Here is a 19326-nt window from a genome sequence, read left to right as displayed (position 1 = left end):
TGGGGCAGATAACATTGCAGCATTATGGAGACATTATGGAGACAAAAAGAAAAGCGTCTGGACTTCTTTAAGTTAAACTTAAAGAAATCCAGACGCTTTTCTTGGACTGTTGGTTTCAGTGTTTAGTCTCATTCACACACTCCCCCAGACTCTTCACACACTGATTTGCTGACATAAACACACTCCTGTGTGCTTCACACACACACTGAGGACCATCTACAGACTGTGAGCTCCGTCTTCTTTGTCTTTGGAGTCGAACTCTGACAAAGTTAGGAACAAAACTTTCTCCAGCGTGTGAACTTTCCTCCTAGACTCAGTCTGAGCAGTCAGACCACATATTTCTACAGCAGCACATGAAGGTGTGGCTCACACACACACAGGTGAAGGAAACAGCTGCAGTATTAAAAACTGCTTCACTGTCTACAAATATATGAACTGAATGTTTCTTTCAGGCTGTAAAAACCTTATTTATCCTCCATTACAGTCCTGCATTCAGAGCATTACTTCTGTTATATTAGTACATGTATTTTATTCTGATGAACACATGAAACTCTGAGCTGGATTGAATCCATTGAATCAGAGTCCAGGACTCAGACTAAACACACTGAATGTGTCCTGAGCTCGGCCGCTGTTCCACAGTAACTGCTGTCAGAGTCACTGTTACTGAGTTAGCTTAGCTAGCAGAGCAGCTAGCAGTTAGAGTATGAACTCTGTAAGCAGTCAGCTCGGTCCTGGACATGGTTACTGACATAAAGCTGCTCTCTGCAGCCATGTTTGACCTGCTGCTTTGTAGGACTACAGTAATGGAGGATTTGGAGACTGAACTGGGCTCTGTGACACTTTTTGTAGTGAACTGATGAAAGCTGTGTCTCAGATGGATGTTAGTCCAACACATCAGACACGACCTCTGCAGCTCTCAGTTGATGTGCACATGAATGATTTGTGTTTCCTCTGCAGGTGAAGGTAGAAAGTGTGTGTGAGCTGATGTGAACTGAGCAGCATGGATCAGTGTGAGGACAGAGAGGAGGGAGTCCCTCCCTCTAAAAGCACTCTGTGTGGGGAACATGAGAGCCAGACCAAAGCTCAGAGGTGAGATGACCATCTCTAACTGTCCATGACTCTTCTCCATGTCACAGCTCAGCACTCACATCACTGCTCCATCATTATTCACACTCATACCTCTGTGTGTGTTGTTTTAAAGCCCAGAGCTGTGGGGCGTACCAGGCTCAGCTGGACATAACCCTGAAACTAATCCAGAGCCTGGACCTGAACCCAGCTGTGTTTCCTTAAAGAGCAACGACTCGAAGGGTGTTATTGTAAACTTTAACAAAAGACTGTTATGTGACAAAGAGTAAGTACATTATTTTTACGAGATTGTTCATCATGTCTTTAATTTAATATTTCCAGTTTTTCCTTCCTGTCTCATGAAGCTGTGACATTTATTGTTTTTCTTTTAGGATCAATAAGAGGCCAGAATCTCCTGGACCTGAACCCAGCTGTGTTTCCTTAAAGAGCAACGAGTCGAAGGATGCTTTTATAGACTTTAAAGGCTGTTCTTCTGCTGCTGAGAGGTAATGTGTGTCTAGATGTTGTTCCTGACTCTGTATTTTTGAATAAATCCTCATGTTTAATATCAGCTCAGCTCTTTTTCACACACATTTCTATGTTGGTATGTGAAGCGGTGTGTGTTGGAGTGTTTCCACAAACACAGCAGTCAGAGTGGAAAGAGTGGATGTTGTAGGAGGTGTTTGTGTAGTGAAGAGGCTGAGTGTCTGTAGGACTCCAGCTGCTCCAGCAGGTGTCTCCTTTGTGCTTTGCTTCAAACACAGTGTAGGGAGGAGCTTCCACTCAGGTGTTTCAGGTGTTGCTGGATGGAGGAGGACAAATAGTTTTTCCCTTCAGTGACACTTCAGCAGCTCAATGTTCTGGGAGATGTTTGTCTTTGTGAAGGTTTATGGATTCTTGTTCTTACTTTGGTTAAACTGAGCAATACATTTTCCATCTAACATTTAAAGTAAATTTCCAGGTGAATAAAAGATCTGCAGCTGCAGCCTCTGTGATGTTTCACAGTCTGAAAGTAACAAATTCAACCAGAGTTCAAACAAAGGCTTAATATACGTGTGTGTTTGATATAATGCCAACAAGTACAAACAGGTGTTCTTACAGGTCTTAATCACAGAGCTCTGATAAGTCTGGTGACTTTCACACTCAGCAATTTTGCTGCCTTTTATTTTATATTGGCCTTTTTAAAGCCCTTCAAAGTCTCCCACATTCATACAGAGCTTTTAACACCAAACTCCTTTACAGTCCTTCTCCTCTCACACACGATCACACGACTGATTTGTCTGCAGCAGCTGTGTTACTGCTAGTATTTTATTATGTGTGTAATCTCCTCATATTGTTCCTGTGGTTTAGTTTGACTTCCTTCTGCAAACTCAGCTGCTCTGTTGCTGATACACGTCTCCATGAATATGATTGATCAGATGCTGCCAACACCATGTGTTTCATGTGAGCGCTCAGCTGAAACCCTGGGTTGACTTATCGAGTTAATAACAAGCTTCACGTGACTGTGAATGCTAAAGTGAATCCAGATAAAGGAAAGAGACCCTGCTAATGTTGGACTCACTTCTTAGTGTAGATCCCAGGAGGAAGTTCAACATAGCCATTCTTTGTGCTAGCTCGACCAAACCTGAGACCACAGTGCAGGATAATGATCATCATCTGTCTCTGTCAAGGACATTTAAAATCCACAAATAACAAACATAATTATATTTGATCATTAAAAATGATGATTAAACAAAGTGTCAAACATACTTAAGTAGAAGGACTGATGTTTGTGTTAAAATACCCTCTTAAAGCTGAAATACTGATTCAACTTCTTTACTCAAGTAAAGGTAAAAGAGTCCAGGCTCTGAAATGTACTCACAGTATTAAAGTAAAAACGCCATCTTTGAAGGAAATTTCTGCCAGTTTTTGTGCAAAGTTCCCTGAATTTCTACCTCCAACATTAATATGAGAAAATTATCTGAACTTTTATTCTAATGAATTTAATCAGCTTGAACATTTTGTAGCACAAAAGTAGAAAAAACCCAAAGGGAATCAAAAATAGCTCCGTTTGCTGTTGCCTGCATTGTAGATGGGCGGCTTTGCCTCAACACCTAAACAGGAAAATGAGTTTAGTCAAGTATTAAAGTGGGATTGAAGAGGTGAGGAAACCAGAGATCAGGTGTTGTGGTGCAGCATGGTCACAAGAATCATTTAGAAATGGGTCAAAATATTTTCTCTTCTAGATTTTTTGCACAGTCTGATGTGCTGCTGCTCTGAGGTTTACTGCTCTCTGTGTGCTTAGAAAACTGTGAGGTACAAGTAGATTTGACACAAGTTATAATGGTTGATTTCCATATAACGGTGGAATACAGGGACTTAATCGTTAAGTAAGAAGAAAGTTTGAAGCCTAATCTTGAAAGTAGAGATAGTGTCTGTCTCCTGAATCCAAACTGGAAGCTGGTTCCACAGAAGAGGGACCTGAAAACTGAAGGCTCTGCCTCCCATTCTACTTTTAAATACTCTAGGAACAACAAGTAGGCCTGCAGAGCGAGAGCGAAGTGCTCTAATAGGGTGATATGGTACTACAAGAATCAGAATCAGAATGGGGTTTATTGCCAAATGTTGAGCAGGTTTACAACATTAGGAAATTGCTGCGGTGCTTCAGTGCAAACATGGTGTCATAAATAACACTTAAATAGACATGGAAAAAATAAAAGTAGGGATAAGAATTAAAAGTGCTACGTGGAAAGATATGTGCATGAGATATACATGAGATATATACATGAGAGTAAGAATTAAGAGTGCTACGTTGAAAGATATATACATGAGTGCAGGTGGTGATCAGTGCCAAACATGGAATGATACAGTGAACACAGCGTAGGGTCATGTGTTAGTGGCGGGGACAGTCATATGGTTATTGTTCATGCGTCCAACAGCAGAGGGGAAGAAACTGTTCTTATGGCGAGAGGTTCTGGTGCGAATGGACCGGAGCCTCCTGCCTGAGGGGAGCAGGTCAAACAGACTGTGTCCAGGGTGAGAAGGGTCAGCTGTGACTGAGCTGCACGCCCCAGTGTCCTGGAGGTGTACAGGTCCTGCAAAGATGGGAGTCTGCAGCCAATCACCTTCTCAGCAGAGCGCACAACATGCTGCAGTCTCTGTTTGTCCCTGATAGTGGCTCCAGCGTACCACACGGTGATGGAGGAGGTGAGGATGGACTCGATGATTGCAGTGTAGAACTGCATCATCGTCCGTGTTGGCAGGTTGAATTTCTTCAGCTGCCTCAGGAAGTACATCCTCTGCTGGGCTTTCTTGATGACGGAGGTGATGGTGGGCTCCCACTTCAGGTCCTGGGTGATGGTGGTACCCAGGAAGCGGAATGAGTCCACAGAGGTGATGGGGGTGTCAGTCAGGATGATGGGGTGGAGTGGGGCTGTGTGCTTCCTGAAGTCCACAATAATCTCCACTGTCTTCTGGGCATTCAGCACCAGGTTGTTGTGGCTGCACCAGGACACCAGACGTTCAACCTCCCTCCTGTAGGCAGACTCGTCCCCGTCCGAGATGGGTCCAATAACGGTGGTGTCATCTGCAAACTTGATTAGCTTGACAGACTGGTGGGTGGAGGTGCAGCAGTTGGTGTACAGGGAGAAGAGCAGAGGAGAAAGAACACAGCCCTGAGGGGAGCCGGTGCTGATGGTCCGGGAGTCCGAGACATTCTTTCCCAGCCTCACATGCTGCTTCCTGTCCGTCAGGAAGTCAGTGATCCACCGGCAGATGGGATCAGGCACATTCATCTGGGAAAGCTTGTCTCGGAGATGGTCTGGAAGGATGGTGTTGAAGGCAGAGCTGAAGTCCACAAACAGGATCCTGGCGTAGGTTCCTTGGGAGTCCAGATGCTGCAGGATGAAGTGTAGGGCCATGTTGATGGCGTCGTCTACAGACCTGTTGGCTCTATATGCAAACTGCAGGGGGTCCAGGAGGGGGGCCGTGAGGGTCCTGAGATGGGAGAGAACTAGGCGCTCAAAGGACTTCATGACCACAGATGTCAGAGCCACGGGTCTGTAGTCATTTAGTCCAGTGATCCTAGGTTTCTTGGGGACAGGGATTATGGTGGAGGACTTGAAGCAGGCAGGCACATGACATGCCTGCAGTGAGGAGTTGAAAATGCCAGAAAACACTGGGGCCAGCTCGTTTGCACAGTGTCTGAGGGTGGCAGGAGACACACCGTCTGGGCCGGGAGCTTTCCGAGCATTCAGACTCTTAAACTGCTTCCTCACGTCTGCTTCATGAATATGAAGAGTTGTGGTGGGAGGAGGTGGTGTGAAATCCTCTTTTGTGTGGGGTGAGGAGGGGGGTGTTGTAGGTGAACGGTTTGAAGGTGGTGATGGCTCTATGGATGGGGGAGAGGTGGGGGAATTAGTGTCCAAAGTGTCTCTATTGTTGGGGCCGTTGGAGGTGTGAAGGCTGCCTGATGGCTCGTCAAAACGGCAGTAGAAGTCGTTAAGGGTGTTGGCCAAGAGCAAGTCATCAGTGGAGTGGGGGGTTTTAGGCTTGTAGTTTGTGATATTCCTAAAACCTTTCCACACAGAGGCCGAGTCATTCTCTGAGATCTGCTGCTGCATCTTCTCAGAGTGCTGATGTTTAGCAACGTCCACTTCTTTAGTGAACTTGTACTTGGCCTCTCTGTAGCAGTCCCTGTCTCCGCTTCTGAACGCCTTTCTCTTTTCCAGCCACAGCTTTTTGAGTTTAGGGGTAAACCAGGGTTTGTCATTGTTATAACTCACCCTGGTGCGTGATGGCACAATGCTGTCCTCACAGAAGTGGATATAGGAGGTGACAGTGTCCGTAAACTCGTCCAAGCTGTTAGAAGCAGCCTTCATTGTGTCCCAGTCTGTAGACTCCAAACACGTGCGAAGCTCCTCCACAGCCTCGTTGCTCCACAGTTTTTTAGTCCTCACGACAGGTTTGGAGAGCTTCAGCCTCTGTCTGTACGCGGGGATTAGGTGGATCATGACGTGGTCAGAAAGTCCGAGTGAAGCGCGGGGCACCGCACGATAGGCCCCGCTGATCGTGCTGTAACAGTGGTCCAATGTCCTCTCCTCTCTGGTCGGGCATTTAATATACTGCTTGTATTTCGGAAGCTCATGGCTCAGATTGGCTTTGTTAAAGTCCCCAAGAGCAATGATGAGAGAGTCCGGGAATGTCCGCTCCGTGTGGAGAATCTGCTCTGCGAGTGCGCACTGAGCTGCCTGCGCATCCGCGTCTGGCGGGATGTAAACAGCGGCCAGGATGAATGAAGCAAACTCCCGCGGAGAATAAAACGGTTTGCAGTGGATAAAAAGATATTCCAGAGAGGAAGAGCAGTGCTGAGCAATCACTGTCACATCTGTGCACCAGCCACTATTGATGTAGAAGCAGAGACCTCCACCTTTGGACTTACCGGAGAGAGCGGCCTGCCGGTCCGCGCGCAGCAGATGGAAGCCCTCCAGTTTGAGCGCGCAGTCTGGGATGTTCTCACTGAGCCACGACTCCGTAAAACATAAGACACAGGAGGAGGCAAAGTCTCTGTTCATGCTTCTCATCAGGGCCAGTTCGTCAATCTTATTCCCGAGTGAGCGTACATTAGAAAGGAAGATCCCAGGAAGAGCGGTTCGCAGTCCGCGTCTCCTCAAACGCACGAGTGCGCCGGCTCGCTTTCCTCTCTTTCGGCGTCTCGCTTTCCTGGTCAGAGTCAGCAGTAAATCTGCCGCAGATGCGACAAATATTGGAAATAAATCCACAGGCGTTGTAGTCCTGTAGTTAAGGAGCTTTTCTCTGGTGTACGAATATCCAGAGGAGTGCCCAGACACAGAAGAAATGCACAAAAACAAAACAAAAGTAACGCACTGAAGCACCAGGGCGACCATCCACGGCGCCATCTAGGTTGGTTGATTGGTACAAGTTGGTTGGTACAAGGTCATTAAGATAAGATGGGGCCTGATTATTTAAGACCTTGTATGTGAGGAGCAGGATTTTGAATTCTGGATTTAACAGGAAGCCAATGAAGGGAAGCCAAAACAGGAGAAATCTGCTCTCTCTTTCTAGTCCCTGTCAGCACTCTTGCTGCAGCATTTTGGATTAACTGAAGGCTTTTCAGTGAGTTTTTTGGACATCCTGATAATAATGAATTACAGTCGTCCAGCCTGGAAGTAATAAATGCATGAACTAGTTTTTCAGCGTCACTCTGAGACAGGATATTTCTAATTTTAGAGATGTTGCACAAATGGAAGAAAGCAGTCTTACATATTTGTTTAATATGTGCGTTGAAGGACATGTCCTGGTCAAAAATGACTCCAAGGTTCCTCACAGTGTTACTGGAGGCCAAGGTAATGCCATCCAGAGTAAGAATCTGCTTAGAGATCATATTTCTAGGCTTTTCAGGGCCGAGTACAATAACCTCAGTTTGATCTGAATGAAGAAGCAGAAAGTTAGCGGCCATCCAGGTCTTTGTGTCTTTAAGACATTCCTGCAGTTTAACTCATTGGTGTGTGTTATCTGGCTTCATGGACAGATAGAGCTGGGTGTGCTATGTCTTCTGATGAGGCTGCCTTGGTGATTTCAACATCCATGTCTGCTGTGACTTTAAACTTCTGGTCAAGGACTTTTTAAATATTATTGACTCTTTTAACTTGACCCAGTGGGTTACTGGTCCCACTCATGAAAAAGGTCACACACTAGACTTGGAGCTTTCCCACGGGCGGGATGTGTGCGTCACTGAAATATCTGAGTTGGGCATCTCTGATCATTTTCCTGTGTTGTTCACTCTGACACTGCGCTGCTCAGTAGATAAGCCGTACAGCTGGGTCTAGGGATGCTTTTTAAGTAAAGGTTTAACTACAGCCAGCTAGGGATGGGTACCGTTTACATTTGAAAACCTGCTAAATCAGAATCAGTTGCTGATGATGGCTTTTTTCTTTTACATCAATCACGTATAATCTTAACTGAAAGTGAACATAGACTTGATTGCTCAGATCAGCCAATTCAAAATGCTAATTCAATCAACTCTGAGTTCATGGCTAGACTCAGTTTGTTGGCCCTGTACCTTAAAACTATTCCCTGTTTGTCCCTCATGTTTTTTGGATATTGTTTTCACATCTTTTGTCACGGCTAGTGGGGCGAGCCATGTTGAATTTAATAAAGGACCCAAGATGCAGACACTGCTGTGAAGTGAGTGAGCTGTATTGAAACGGTGAAGTGCAGTGGAGATGGCCTGTGCAGAAGCTAAGATAACCTCTACTGAAAAAAACAAAAAACTAACCTGAAACCTTAAACGGAGACACGGGGAGACAACACAGACGAACCAGCAACAAGCAGGAGAAAACAAAGGGCTCATATACACAAAAGAGCCATCAGGGAATGAGAAAAGGGAGACACAGCAGGATTCATTGGACATAACCAGACAAGGGGAAGCAAAAGTAGACACACTAACATAGGACATGGCACTGTCAAAATAAAACAGGAAGTGAACACAGAGACACAATACTAACACAGTACAGAGGGAACACAGAAACCAAAACCTCAGAACTAGAAAATCTTAATCAGAATGAAATTGTAACAAAAGACAAGAACAATCAAAACAAAACCACTGAGTCCACAGACTCGGGACATACATCGGCTCAAACTGTGGTCATAAATATTTTGTACTTGTAAATCTGACTGTGTAGTTGTGAACTGAGTTTTGTAACATTGTAAAACAAAATGTCTGAAAAGTTCATGTTTTTGCGTTCATTGATTTGTGTGTGTAAAAATGTAATAAATGTAAGAAACATTAGAACTACTTTTGCTGACACAAAGTTTGGCGAGCACTGCAAGTTGTCCCTTTAAACCAGTCACTGATATAAAGAGAGCACCTTGTTCCAGGGCATCTGAGCATGGAGGGAAAGCTTTATGCAGGAGATGGTAAGAGCTGTTGGGACTAAAGAAACTGAGCAGAAAACTACAGACATCTGGAAACTGAGTTGTTAATTCTCAGTGGGATCAGCAGGACTAGCAAAGCTCCACCATGACAGTCATCTGATTGACTGAACCCATCCAAACATCACTTCATGGACCTTTAGCTTGTGTCTGTGTGTGGACAGACATAACATGAGCTAATTATACATTACTCCTCCACAGAGTGGACCAGCAGAGAGCAGAGGTTTCCACTGGTCAGTCTGCACAGCAACATCAAACACACCTGGACTCTGTGGTTATGGTTTGTAGTACTACGTTTACATTTGTTCTTTTCAGTCACCTCTATGCTGCACTTTGTGGACCAGAGGATTGTCAGTGTGTCCAACATAAGTCAGAGTTTGGGCTCCATGATTTCAGTCAGATTGGGGTGACTGTAGCTCAGGAGGGGAGCAGGTCAGCTACTAGTCAGAAGGTTTGTGAATCAAACCCTGGCTGGCAAATGTACTGGGTAACGTACTAAACCCAAGCTGCCCTCTGATGCATCCATCAGAGTGTGAAAGAAAGTATTTAAGCATAGAACAATGTGCTTGGTTGAATGAGGCATGTTGTATAAAAAGCTTTGTGTGCACAGAGTATCAAAGAGAGCTATATAAGAACCAGTCCATTTACCACTGGGTAATTCATATAGTCTTCTTTTCCAGCGGCTGGAGGACAACATCACCATGTTTGTGAAGAACGAGCTGAAGAAGATCCAGAAGCTTCTGAGTCCAGATCACCCAGAAACTTTAAAGAGCCAGATGGAGGATGAGGAGATGTTTGAAGGAGAGGATGAAGATGAAAGAAAGAGCTGCAGAGAAGCATTTCTGAAGATCACACTCCACTTCTTGAGGAGACTTAAGCAGCATGAGATGGCTGACCATCTGCAGAGCAGTAAGAGAATTTCTCTAAAGACTGAATATTGATCTTTCCTAATAGCTCAAGAAATGGACCAATAGACATTCATCCTTTCAGGGTACTGAAAGGCTATGATATTTATTATATAATATTTTTTTCTGAATTTCTTACCTTCAGAAATATTTGCTCCACTCTGTAAACGAGAACTTAAAGCCCAACTGAAGAAGAAGTTCGAGTGTGTGTTTGAGGGCATCGCTAAAGCAGGAAGCCCAACCCTCCTGAATCAGATCTACACAGAGCTCTACATCACAGAGGGAGGGACTGCAGAGGTCAATGAGGAACATGAGGTCAGACAGATTGAAACAGCATCCAGGAAACCAGACAGACCAGAAACAACAATCAGACAAGAAGACATCTTTAAAGCCTCACCAGGAAGAGACGAACCAATCAGAACAGTGCTGACAAAGGGAGTGGCTGGCATTGGGAAAACAGTCTTAACACAGAAATACAGCCTGGACTGGGCTGAAGACAAAGCCAACCAGGACATCCAGTTCATATTTCCATTCACTTTCAGAGAGCTGAATGTGCTGAAAGAGGAAAAGTTCAGCTTGGTGGAACTTGTTCATCACTTCTTTAATCAAACTAACGAATCAGGAATCTGCAGGCTTGAAGACTTCCAGGTTGTGTTCATACTTGATGGTCTGGATGAGTGTCGACTTAATTTGGACTTCAACAAAACTAAAATCCTGACTGAAACAAGAAAGTCCACCTCATTGGATGAGCTGCTGACAAACCTCATCAGAGGGAACCTGCTCCCTTCTGCTCGCCTTTGGATAACAACACGACCTGCAGCAGCCAATCAGATCCCTCCTTGGTGTGTCGACATGGTGACAGAGGTCAGAGGGTTCACTGACCCACAGAAGGAGGAGTACTTCAGGAAGAGATTCAGAGATAAGAAGCAGGCCAGCAGGATCATCTCCCACATCAAGAAAGCTCGAAGCCTCCACATCATGTGTCACATCCCAGTCTTCTGCTGGATCACTGCTACAGTTCTGGAGGATGTGCTGAAAACCAGAGAGGGAGGAGAGCTGCCCAACACCCTGACTGAGATGTACATCCACTTCCTGGTGGTTCAGGCCAAAGTGAAGAAGGTCAAATATGATGGAGGAGCTGAGACAGATCCACACTGGAGTCCAGAGAGCAGGAAGATGATTGAGTCACTGGGAAAACTGGCTTTTGATCAGCTGCAGAAAGGAAACCTGATCTTCTATGAACCAGACCTGACAGAGTGTGGCATCGATATCAGAGCAGCCTCAGTGTACTCAGGAGTGTTCACACAGATCTTTAAAGAGGAGAAACAACTGTACCAGAACAAGGTGTTCTGCTTTGTTCATCTCAGTGTTCAGGAGTTTCTGGCTGCTCTTCATGTCCACCTGACCTTCATCAACTCTGGACTCAATCTGCTGGAAGAACAACAAACAAGCTCTGAGACAGAGAAATACTTCTACCAGTGTGCTGTGGACAAGGCCTTACAGAGCCCCAATGGACACCTGGACTTGTTCCTTCGTTTTCTCTTGGGTCTGAAGACTAATCAAACTCGTTTGCAAGGCCTCATGACACAAACAGGAAGTAGCTCAAAGAGCAATCAAGAAGCAGTTCAGTACATCAAGAAGAAGCTCAGTGAGAATCTGTCTGCAGAGAAAAGCATCAATCTGTTTCACTGTCTGAATGAACTGAATGATCGTTCTCTAGTGGAGGAGATCCAACAGTCCCTGAGATCAGGACGTCTCTCCACAGATAAACTGTCTCCTGCTCAGTGGTCAGCTCTGGTCTTCATCTTACTGTCATCAGAAAAAGATCTGGATGTGTTTGACCTGAATAAATACTCTGCTTCAGAGGAGGCTCTTCTGAGGCTGCTGCCAGTGGTCAAAGCCTCTAAAAAAGCTCTGTAAGTTATAAAGTTTTTATTATTTAATTTGGTTGGTATGTTATGAAAAACACACTGCCATGAACTTCTGTTTTGTTTTTGTCAAAATCACTGTAATATAATCACTGTACCTTTATATACATGCGACTTAATGCTGCTGCCCTCTTGTGGCTAAAGTGTAATTATGTTCTTGTTATTAGGGAGGATTTGAGAGTAAGGCTACGTTCACACTGCAGGCGAAAGCGCATCAAATCCGATTTTTTTGACCCTATGCGACCCATATCCGATCATGCTATGACAGTGTGAACGGCGTAAATCCGATATTTTCAAATCCGATCTGGGTCACTTTCGTATGTGGTGCTGAATCCGATACATATCCGATGTTTTAGAAAGCGACTGCTGTTTGAACGGTCAAGTCGCATTAAATCCGTCTTTTACGTCACCAACACAAGACAGACGCCAATTATCAGCGCCCGATAAGACATCGCAAACGCTTCCTGGCCATCCCGTGTAGATGTCAGTGAAACTGTTGGGAAGACAGCGTTGGAGAAACGTGAACTTTTTATTTGTACTGTATAATCTGCAGATTCTGACAGAAATCTGCAGCTATCCTTTGAAGCACCGCTCCTTTAAAACAGCAATAAGGATCATTATTAGGTTATTTACATTATTATGTAAATAACAAAATAACTTAAAGCAAAAATTGGGAAACGTAAAGTCCGAAGTCTTTATATTAAGGGCCATCTGTCAAACAATATTCTTTGCTCTGGGTCTAAACAGAGCACGTTGTGTGTGAAGTCTTCTTTTGCGCATGCGGGCCGCTTTGAGCGTTCACACTAGAGCGCGTTTGCGGTCGCATTTTATTTGTAGTGTGAACGAGCAGATAAAAAAATCGGATTTGATCAAAAAATCGGAATTGAGCATTAAGACCTGCAGAGTGAACGTAGCCTAACATGCCAAGTGAGTCAGCACCTTCGCTTTAGCTTAAAAAATCCAAATTCTTACGTCATCAGTTATAGTTGCATGTATTCATTATCATAATTTAACCTTTAATATTGATGTCTTAAATTTATTTTGATTAAACTAGCAATAATTTTATGGTTGTATTAAATAAATACATCACTAATGAATTATTTATTTCAGTGATTAATTAAAAATGTATATAATTAATTAAAAAAATATATTGATAATTAATTATCAGTTAATTTCATTTAAAATAATTCATTATGTATTTATGTACAATTCAAATTAGTTAATTACATATTTTGTTGGTTTGTTTTCTATTTTAATTATTTTACTGACACATTTAATGAATTATTTAATGATGTATTTATTTAATTCACGTTGCTACTCCTGGCCCTGCATCGTTGTTCATAAATACATTTTATTTGTCAGCTTCACCCATCAAAGTCAGGGGGCGGGGTTAATGCTGACCAAGTCAACACCATTGCTTTGGTCTGGTGGGCGTTCTTTTAGTGGGCTTTTCTCAATACTAAGTAGGCCTACACACCAGGGTTTGGACATGTGTGGACCCAAACTATACTTTTACCCTTTTTTGTGTGTCACCAAATACACTTTAATATTTTCTAGACAAGAATGTAGTGGCACAATCTTTAACCTCGTTTGGCTCCAAACAGAAGTGACAGACTTGAGCAGGGTTCATTTAAAGGCTGACAGAAGTGGAGTGGTGACGGGGAGATGTTTGACAGGACAGTGTTTCAGCCTCCACAGGTTCATGTTGTGCTCCATCAGTCAGTGAAGATGAAGTCAGTGCTGATGAGGCTGTAGAGTGTGTGAGGGATGTGAATGAGGATGATGAAGATCTGATGATAGCAGATAAAAACAGGCTGCAGAGACTTTGAGCCATACAGGGCACACAGTGTGTGTACAGAACAGCTGAAATCATTATGGAGGCCTCACTGGAATATGGAAGCATCACAGTACAGCTTCAGTGAAGCTTTAAAGTCTCTGATATGAGATGAGAAATGAAGCAGCCAGAGCTTTTTCATGAGTGGAAACCCACTGTGACTGTGAGCTGCTGCTACAGCCTCCAGATTAGCCAGCAGCTCATCCTGCTCAACATTTTCTCACCAACTCTAATGGAAGTGTGATGTTTTCAGCTGGAGTGATGGTCAGGGTGGCCTCCCTCTCCTCTTCTTCTCCTCTTCCTCTTTCATTTGTAAAGCCACTTCTGCTGCTTTCATTCATTTGGAAGTCCTGTAGCTGAGTTTGGGAGAGACTAACAGCCTCGGCAGCAGAGGGGAGAAAGGCTGTAACACCACCACTTTACTCTGTTCTACCTGTCACATCATTTTATCAGGAAACAAATATGCTCATGTTTTTACTATGTTTGTCTTGAAGATGTAAGAAGATCACATGGTGCTTTTTATTATTGTGTTGGTTTGTTTCCTGTCTCTTGGATGGAGCCCAGCTGTGCGTGGCCCCTGGGCCTGTGGTCAGAGTGTGTGCTGGATAATCCGGCCCAGGATGAGGCCAAACTGACATGGGATGAAATGTCTGTCACATAATTGAGCTTAGTGTAGTTTCATTTCTGCACAATTTAAAAACAACCAAAACTTTGTTCTGTCTTTTCTATGTTATACTGTAGACTTTCTTTGATACTGTGTCCAAAAGGAGCAGCATTTACTTTGAAGGGGAGGCGTCTCTGTTTCCTCTTCAGGTTGGATGATGGAAGCAAATGAGTGTGTGATGTTCTTTCAGTGTTGCACTTTGTAGACGCTCCCTGAGCACTGGTCTCACAGCCAGCTGCACATAGAGACCAGTGTTGTTAGTCCAGGTCAGAAGATGACTTGTTGGAATGAAAATGAGCTTGTAGTTTGTCTGCTTTAATAATGTGACTGGAAAAAGGTGTTGGACTTCAAATATGTCCATTTCTTTTACACTTCACCTTTAAAAGTGAAGCCATGTGGTTCCTGGAACGAAAAACACGACTTTTTCAAGTCTTTGTCCTGTTTTTATGATAAATGTACGACTTTAATGTGAAACATTCAGAGTTTTTTCTCTTGTTGTGTTTATTTGAAGCTGCTTCCTGTTGGCTTCAGCTGTTTGGAGTTTCCATTTTCTAAACTTCTACATTCTGAACCTTCTTCAGCTCTGAACAGATGATGAAACACTGAATGATTTCAAGCTCACACTTTGTCTAATAAACTTACATCTTTCATTCTTTATACAGATTGATGGACTGTGATTTGTCAGAGATCAGCTGTGATTATCTGGCAGCAGCACTGAAGTCCAACCCCTCCCATCTGAGAGAGCTGGAGCTGAGTGACAACTACAACCTGCAGGATTCAGGAGTGAAGCATCTGTGTGGTTTCCTGGAGAGTCCAGGATGTGGACTTGAAACTCTGGGGTCAGTCAGCATGTTTTAGTTGTGCTGAGATGAATATGATGTGAAAGTTGTGCTGACACTAAACTGCAGACATCAGGCTGATATTATACTGATCCACACTGAGGATCTTCATGGTAAAGTCTGTTTTCTTCTTCTCTGGTTTAGTCCATTGACTGCAGCAGAACAATGTTCACATTTCAAACAGTGAGACTCAACGTATGGCCCGCGGCCCACACGCGGCCTGCCCACCTTTCCTGATTCAGAGAGAGGGGACCCTGATTAACTGTGTAGTGTTCTTCCTCACAGTTCTAAGTATCAGACACAACAATGAATAATCCACAGCTGACTGTCTTTAGCAGGTCAAAGGTCACGGCACACAGCAGACAGTGGGAAATATTATAACTCTGATCATTTATCAGCACATATCCATATGTATAAAAACAAAGCTGACACTGTGAGACTTGATCAGAGGTGTGATCATCACAGCAGAGGCCTTTGTGTCAAAGTCACTGAGGATCAAACAGAAACACATGAAGCAGATTTTCCTGTTCTGGCTTTTTATAGCAGATAACCTTCAAAATATTCTGCAGTCCATCAAAAACTGAAGCAAACCATGAATCAACATGTGAACATGAGCTGATGCTGCTGAAGGGAAGCAAAGTTACAGAGGTTTGATTACAGACACAGCTGAGAGTTTGTAATCTGTCATCATTTTAAAAGGTTTACATTTCTTCAGTATATCCACATTTGCAGCTGCTACCTCAACCTCCACTTGTCCAACACAACTGCTGTCCACTGCCTCCATGACATTGTGATTTTGCTGTTGGTCTTCTGTCAGATCTTCATCAATCACTTCTGCACGGGGCACACCTTCAGACTCTGCAGCTGCATAACGAAAGCCTGTAAGATAAAATTAGACATAAGGTAAATGTACACCAATATTCCAATGACAGGTGTGTGATTCATCTGGAAGTTATGTGCGGATTAGTGTACAGTGATAGCAATTTAGTATGTTTTTAGAGGGGGGGGGGGTTGTTTACCTCCGATGGGTGCTCTTTTTCGCTTCCGTTGCGTACGCCTTGAGTGCCGGTCCGAGTCTGATACAGGTATGTCGTCATGCCCCATGTGCAGTGTTGGTGCCCAGTCTGGATTTGTTACATCCATTTCATATGCTGGTTTGCCTGCAATAATGCCAAATCATAAGCTACTCAGTCGACATGATGTGGTTCTGCAGCATCACACATTAGCATGTTTTATCTCATTATCTATGACCTCAGCACGTTGAAAATAACACTAAAAGCCTTTCAAGAGTGATATGAATTAATTTAGAACTCACCGGAAAGAAAATGCCGTGAGCAAACCAACAAAAAGCTGGGGATTGCAGAGAACTCGATATCCGCTCGTCTCACCGCTGCAATCCAAGCCTGACGTCTTTGTTTAGTAATATCGGATACATGGGATCCCTCACGTTGCCTCCAGGACGGAAAACGATGAAAAGAGAGCCCGTTATCCAGCTTCTTGCCTTCACGATCGTGTGATCTAACGTTGCAACCGCCAACACAACACGTACGATCCATAGCTGAAATGGTATCCTTTGGCTGGCCTACTGTCATGGCGGAAGGGGGCATGGCCCATCTCCCGTGACATCACGCTCCAAAGCCCTATAGGTGGGAAAATGTACCATGTCGACCAATCAAAAATGATATGGAAACATGACATTTGGTTGTTTAGCAAAAGGGGGAAGTTTTAGGAGTGACCGGCAAGAGAGAGCGAGTGAGCGAAAGAGAGAGAGAGTTTTGATACGTGAGAGATTTGTGACGTTTACCGTGTTTGGTCTCAAGTTAGTTTGTTGTCTTGTGTATTTAGTGTGTAGCTGTTGTTTTGTTTTGTGTGTCAGTTCTACTAGTGATCGTCACAGTTGCTGCCTTAAAGCCAACAAAGGCAGATTGCAGTGTAAACGCTGAGTGACACACCTGCTGTCAGACCTGCAGGTTTATCCCTGTGCTGTTCTCATATGTGTTAGAGTGACACAAACTATTGTTTGACACCTGATTGTTCTGTAAATAGTTTGAAATGATTATATGAAAAACGTCTGAGCCTTGGCTGCATTTTTTGGTAAATAGTACCATATAACTTTGTTGTTTGCAAAACGTGTGCGTATTTTTAAAAATGTACAATCTCTATTTGCATTTCAAGTTATGAAGATGATTCGTTAAACATGTGTGTGGTTTTTACAGTCAAAATATCACTTTCTACTTGTATTTTAACTTTTGTCTGAATTTAGATAAATTGTGCTGATACAGTTGGTCAAAATGAGAAAATAACAGATTGGCAAGATAAACAGTTTTTAAAGGTAAAATATAGAGGCCACATCAAAAGTAGTCAAGAAGGGTTAAAGGCTAAAAGCAAAGTTGTCACTGTTGGGTCTGTGTTTCCACAAGCCCCGCTAATTCTAGAGACTTATTCATCATGAAGAAAACAAGACAGTCGATCGATCAATTATTTGCGAAAGGGAGGCCTCGTCTGTGTCCACCACGAAAATGACCACAGATCTGACCTCCTGCTGCTACCTTTTATTGGGAGACAGTTCACACAAAACACGTCAGAACAAAGCCACGCCCCCTTTGTTCTAAGACAAAGCATTTTATGTATATGTGTGAACTTCTGTAAGAGTGTGTGTGTGTGTGTGTGTGTGTGTGTGTGTGTGTGTGTGTGTGTGTGTGTGTGTGTCAGACCTCCTGCTGACCAAAGGGTCGTAAACCCAGGAAGTTTACATCAAAAGAAACAGATCTTCCAGATAGGATGTATCTACAATAAAACCTCCCCCAGCACAGAGTGGTTGGAGAGGTGGCCAGGATCAAAGGAATGGCTTTGATCCTACTGCTTGAACTAAGACTGTACAAATTTAAGAAACACAATGGCAACATTCAACAATTAGACTTAACAGTCACCAAGTACTGTTTATATTTGTGTGTATTGCTGCAGCTTTTTTGAGTATTAATTTGGTGCCTTTGTGTGAAATAATGGTATTGTGAGTGATCCATATAGTCACAAAGAATAGCCACTTGTTTCTGTGCTACCAAAGTTCCCCGGCTTTCATTCAAAATGTGTTTATCGTCAGCACCTGCACATTAAACTACTTAAACATTATAAATGTCTTCAAGGTCACACTGAGGCCTGTGGGGTACTATCAGCCACTGAGACAGTACACACATTTATATGTGTTTGTATATGAATATTTCATACTTTAAGACTGCCTGTTTATTTAAGGGAGATGAACAAAATACATTGGAATTGTACAAAATAATATCATGGATGATAAATTAAATAGATTTTAAGTAGATGCTTGTGCATTCTTAAAGTCTTATATGTTGAACTGAACTATGTGATCTGTTCAAAGCCTTAATCTTAATTTGAAGTGAAATGTGCATTTTGAGTTTATACACTATGTATATAAGGCGACCGTTTCCTTTTGCAGTATTTTTGTGTGGTGTACTTTTCTATGTCTTAACAAAAGGGGAACAAAGGTGTTTAAGTTCACCTAGGATGATGTGTTTTAATTTTCACATGGTCTTGCTTGAATTTGACCCTGACAAAGGCGTATGAACTCTGTCAGCTGTTTGGAGTTTCCATTTTCTAAACTTCTACATTCTGAACCTTCTTCAGCTCTGAACAGATGATGAAACACTGAATGATTTCAAGCTCACACTTTGTCTAATAAACTTACATCTTTCATTCTTTATACAGATTGGGGGGCTGTGGTTTGTCAGAGATCAGCTGTGATTATCTGGCAGCAGCACTGAAGTCCAACCCCTCCCATCTGAGACAGCTGGACCTGAGATACAACAACAAGCTGCAGGATTCAGGAGTGAAGCATCTGTGTGGTTTCCTGGAGAGTCCAGGATGTGGACTTGAAACTCTGGGGTCAGTCAGCATGTTTTAGTTGTGCTGAGATGAATATGATGTGAAAGTTGTGCTGACACTAAACTGCAGACATCAGGCTGATATTATACTGATCCACACTGAGGATCTTCATGGTAAAGTCTGTTTTCTTCTTCTCTGGTTTAGTCCATTGACTGCAGCAGAACAATGTTCACATTTCAAACAGTGAGACTCAACGTATGGCCCGCGGCCCACACGCGGCCTGCCCACCTTCCCTGATTCAGAGAGAGGGGACCCT

General features: G+C 43.4%; 1 protein-coding gene across 1 annotated transcript in view; it reads left to right on the top strand.

Moving 5' to 3' along the window:
• The window catches only part of LOC308393807 (uncharacterized protein), an 810936-nt gene that overhangs the window by 773093 nt on the left and 18517 nt on the right, over window positions 1-19326 (top strand). Inside the window, exons 20-21 of the mRNA XM_080877817.1 lie at window positions 14991-15167; window positions 18894-19070. Coding sequence (XP_080733943.1) covers window positions 14991-15167; window positions 18894-19070 — 354 coding nt within the window. The remainder of the gene's footprint in view (window positions 1-14990; window positions 15168-18893; window positions 19071-19326) is intronic.

This window comes from Rhamphochromis sp. 'chilingali' (assembly GCF_963969265.1).
Source record: "Rhamphochromis sp. 'chilingali' genome assembly, chromosome: 1".
Taxonomy (NCBI): domain Eukaryota; kingdom Metazoa; phylum Chordata; class Actinopteri; order Cichliformes; family Cichlidae; genus Rhamphochromis; species Rhamphochromis sp. 'chilingali'.
This window is presented reverse-complemented; position numbering and strand designations above follow the sequence as displayed.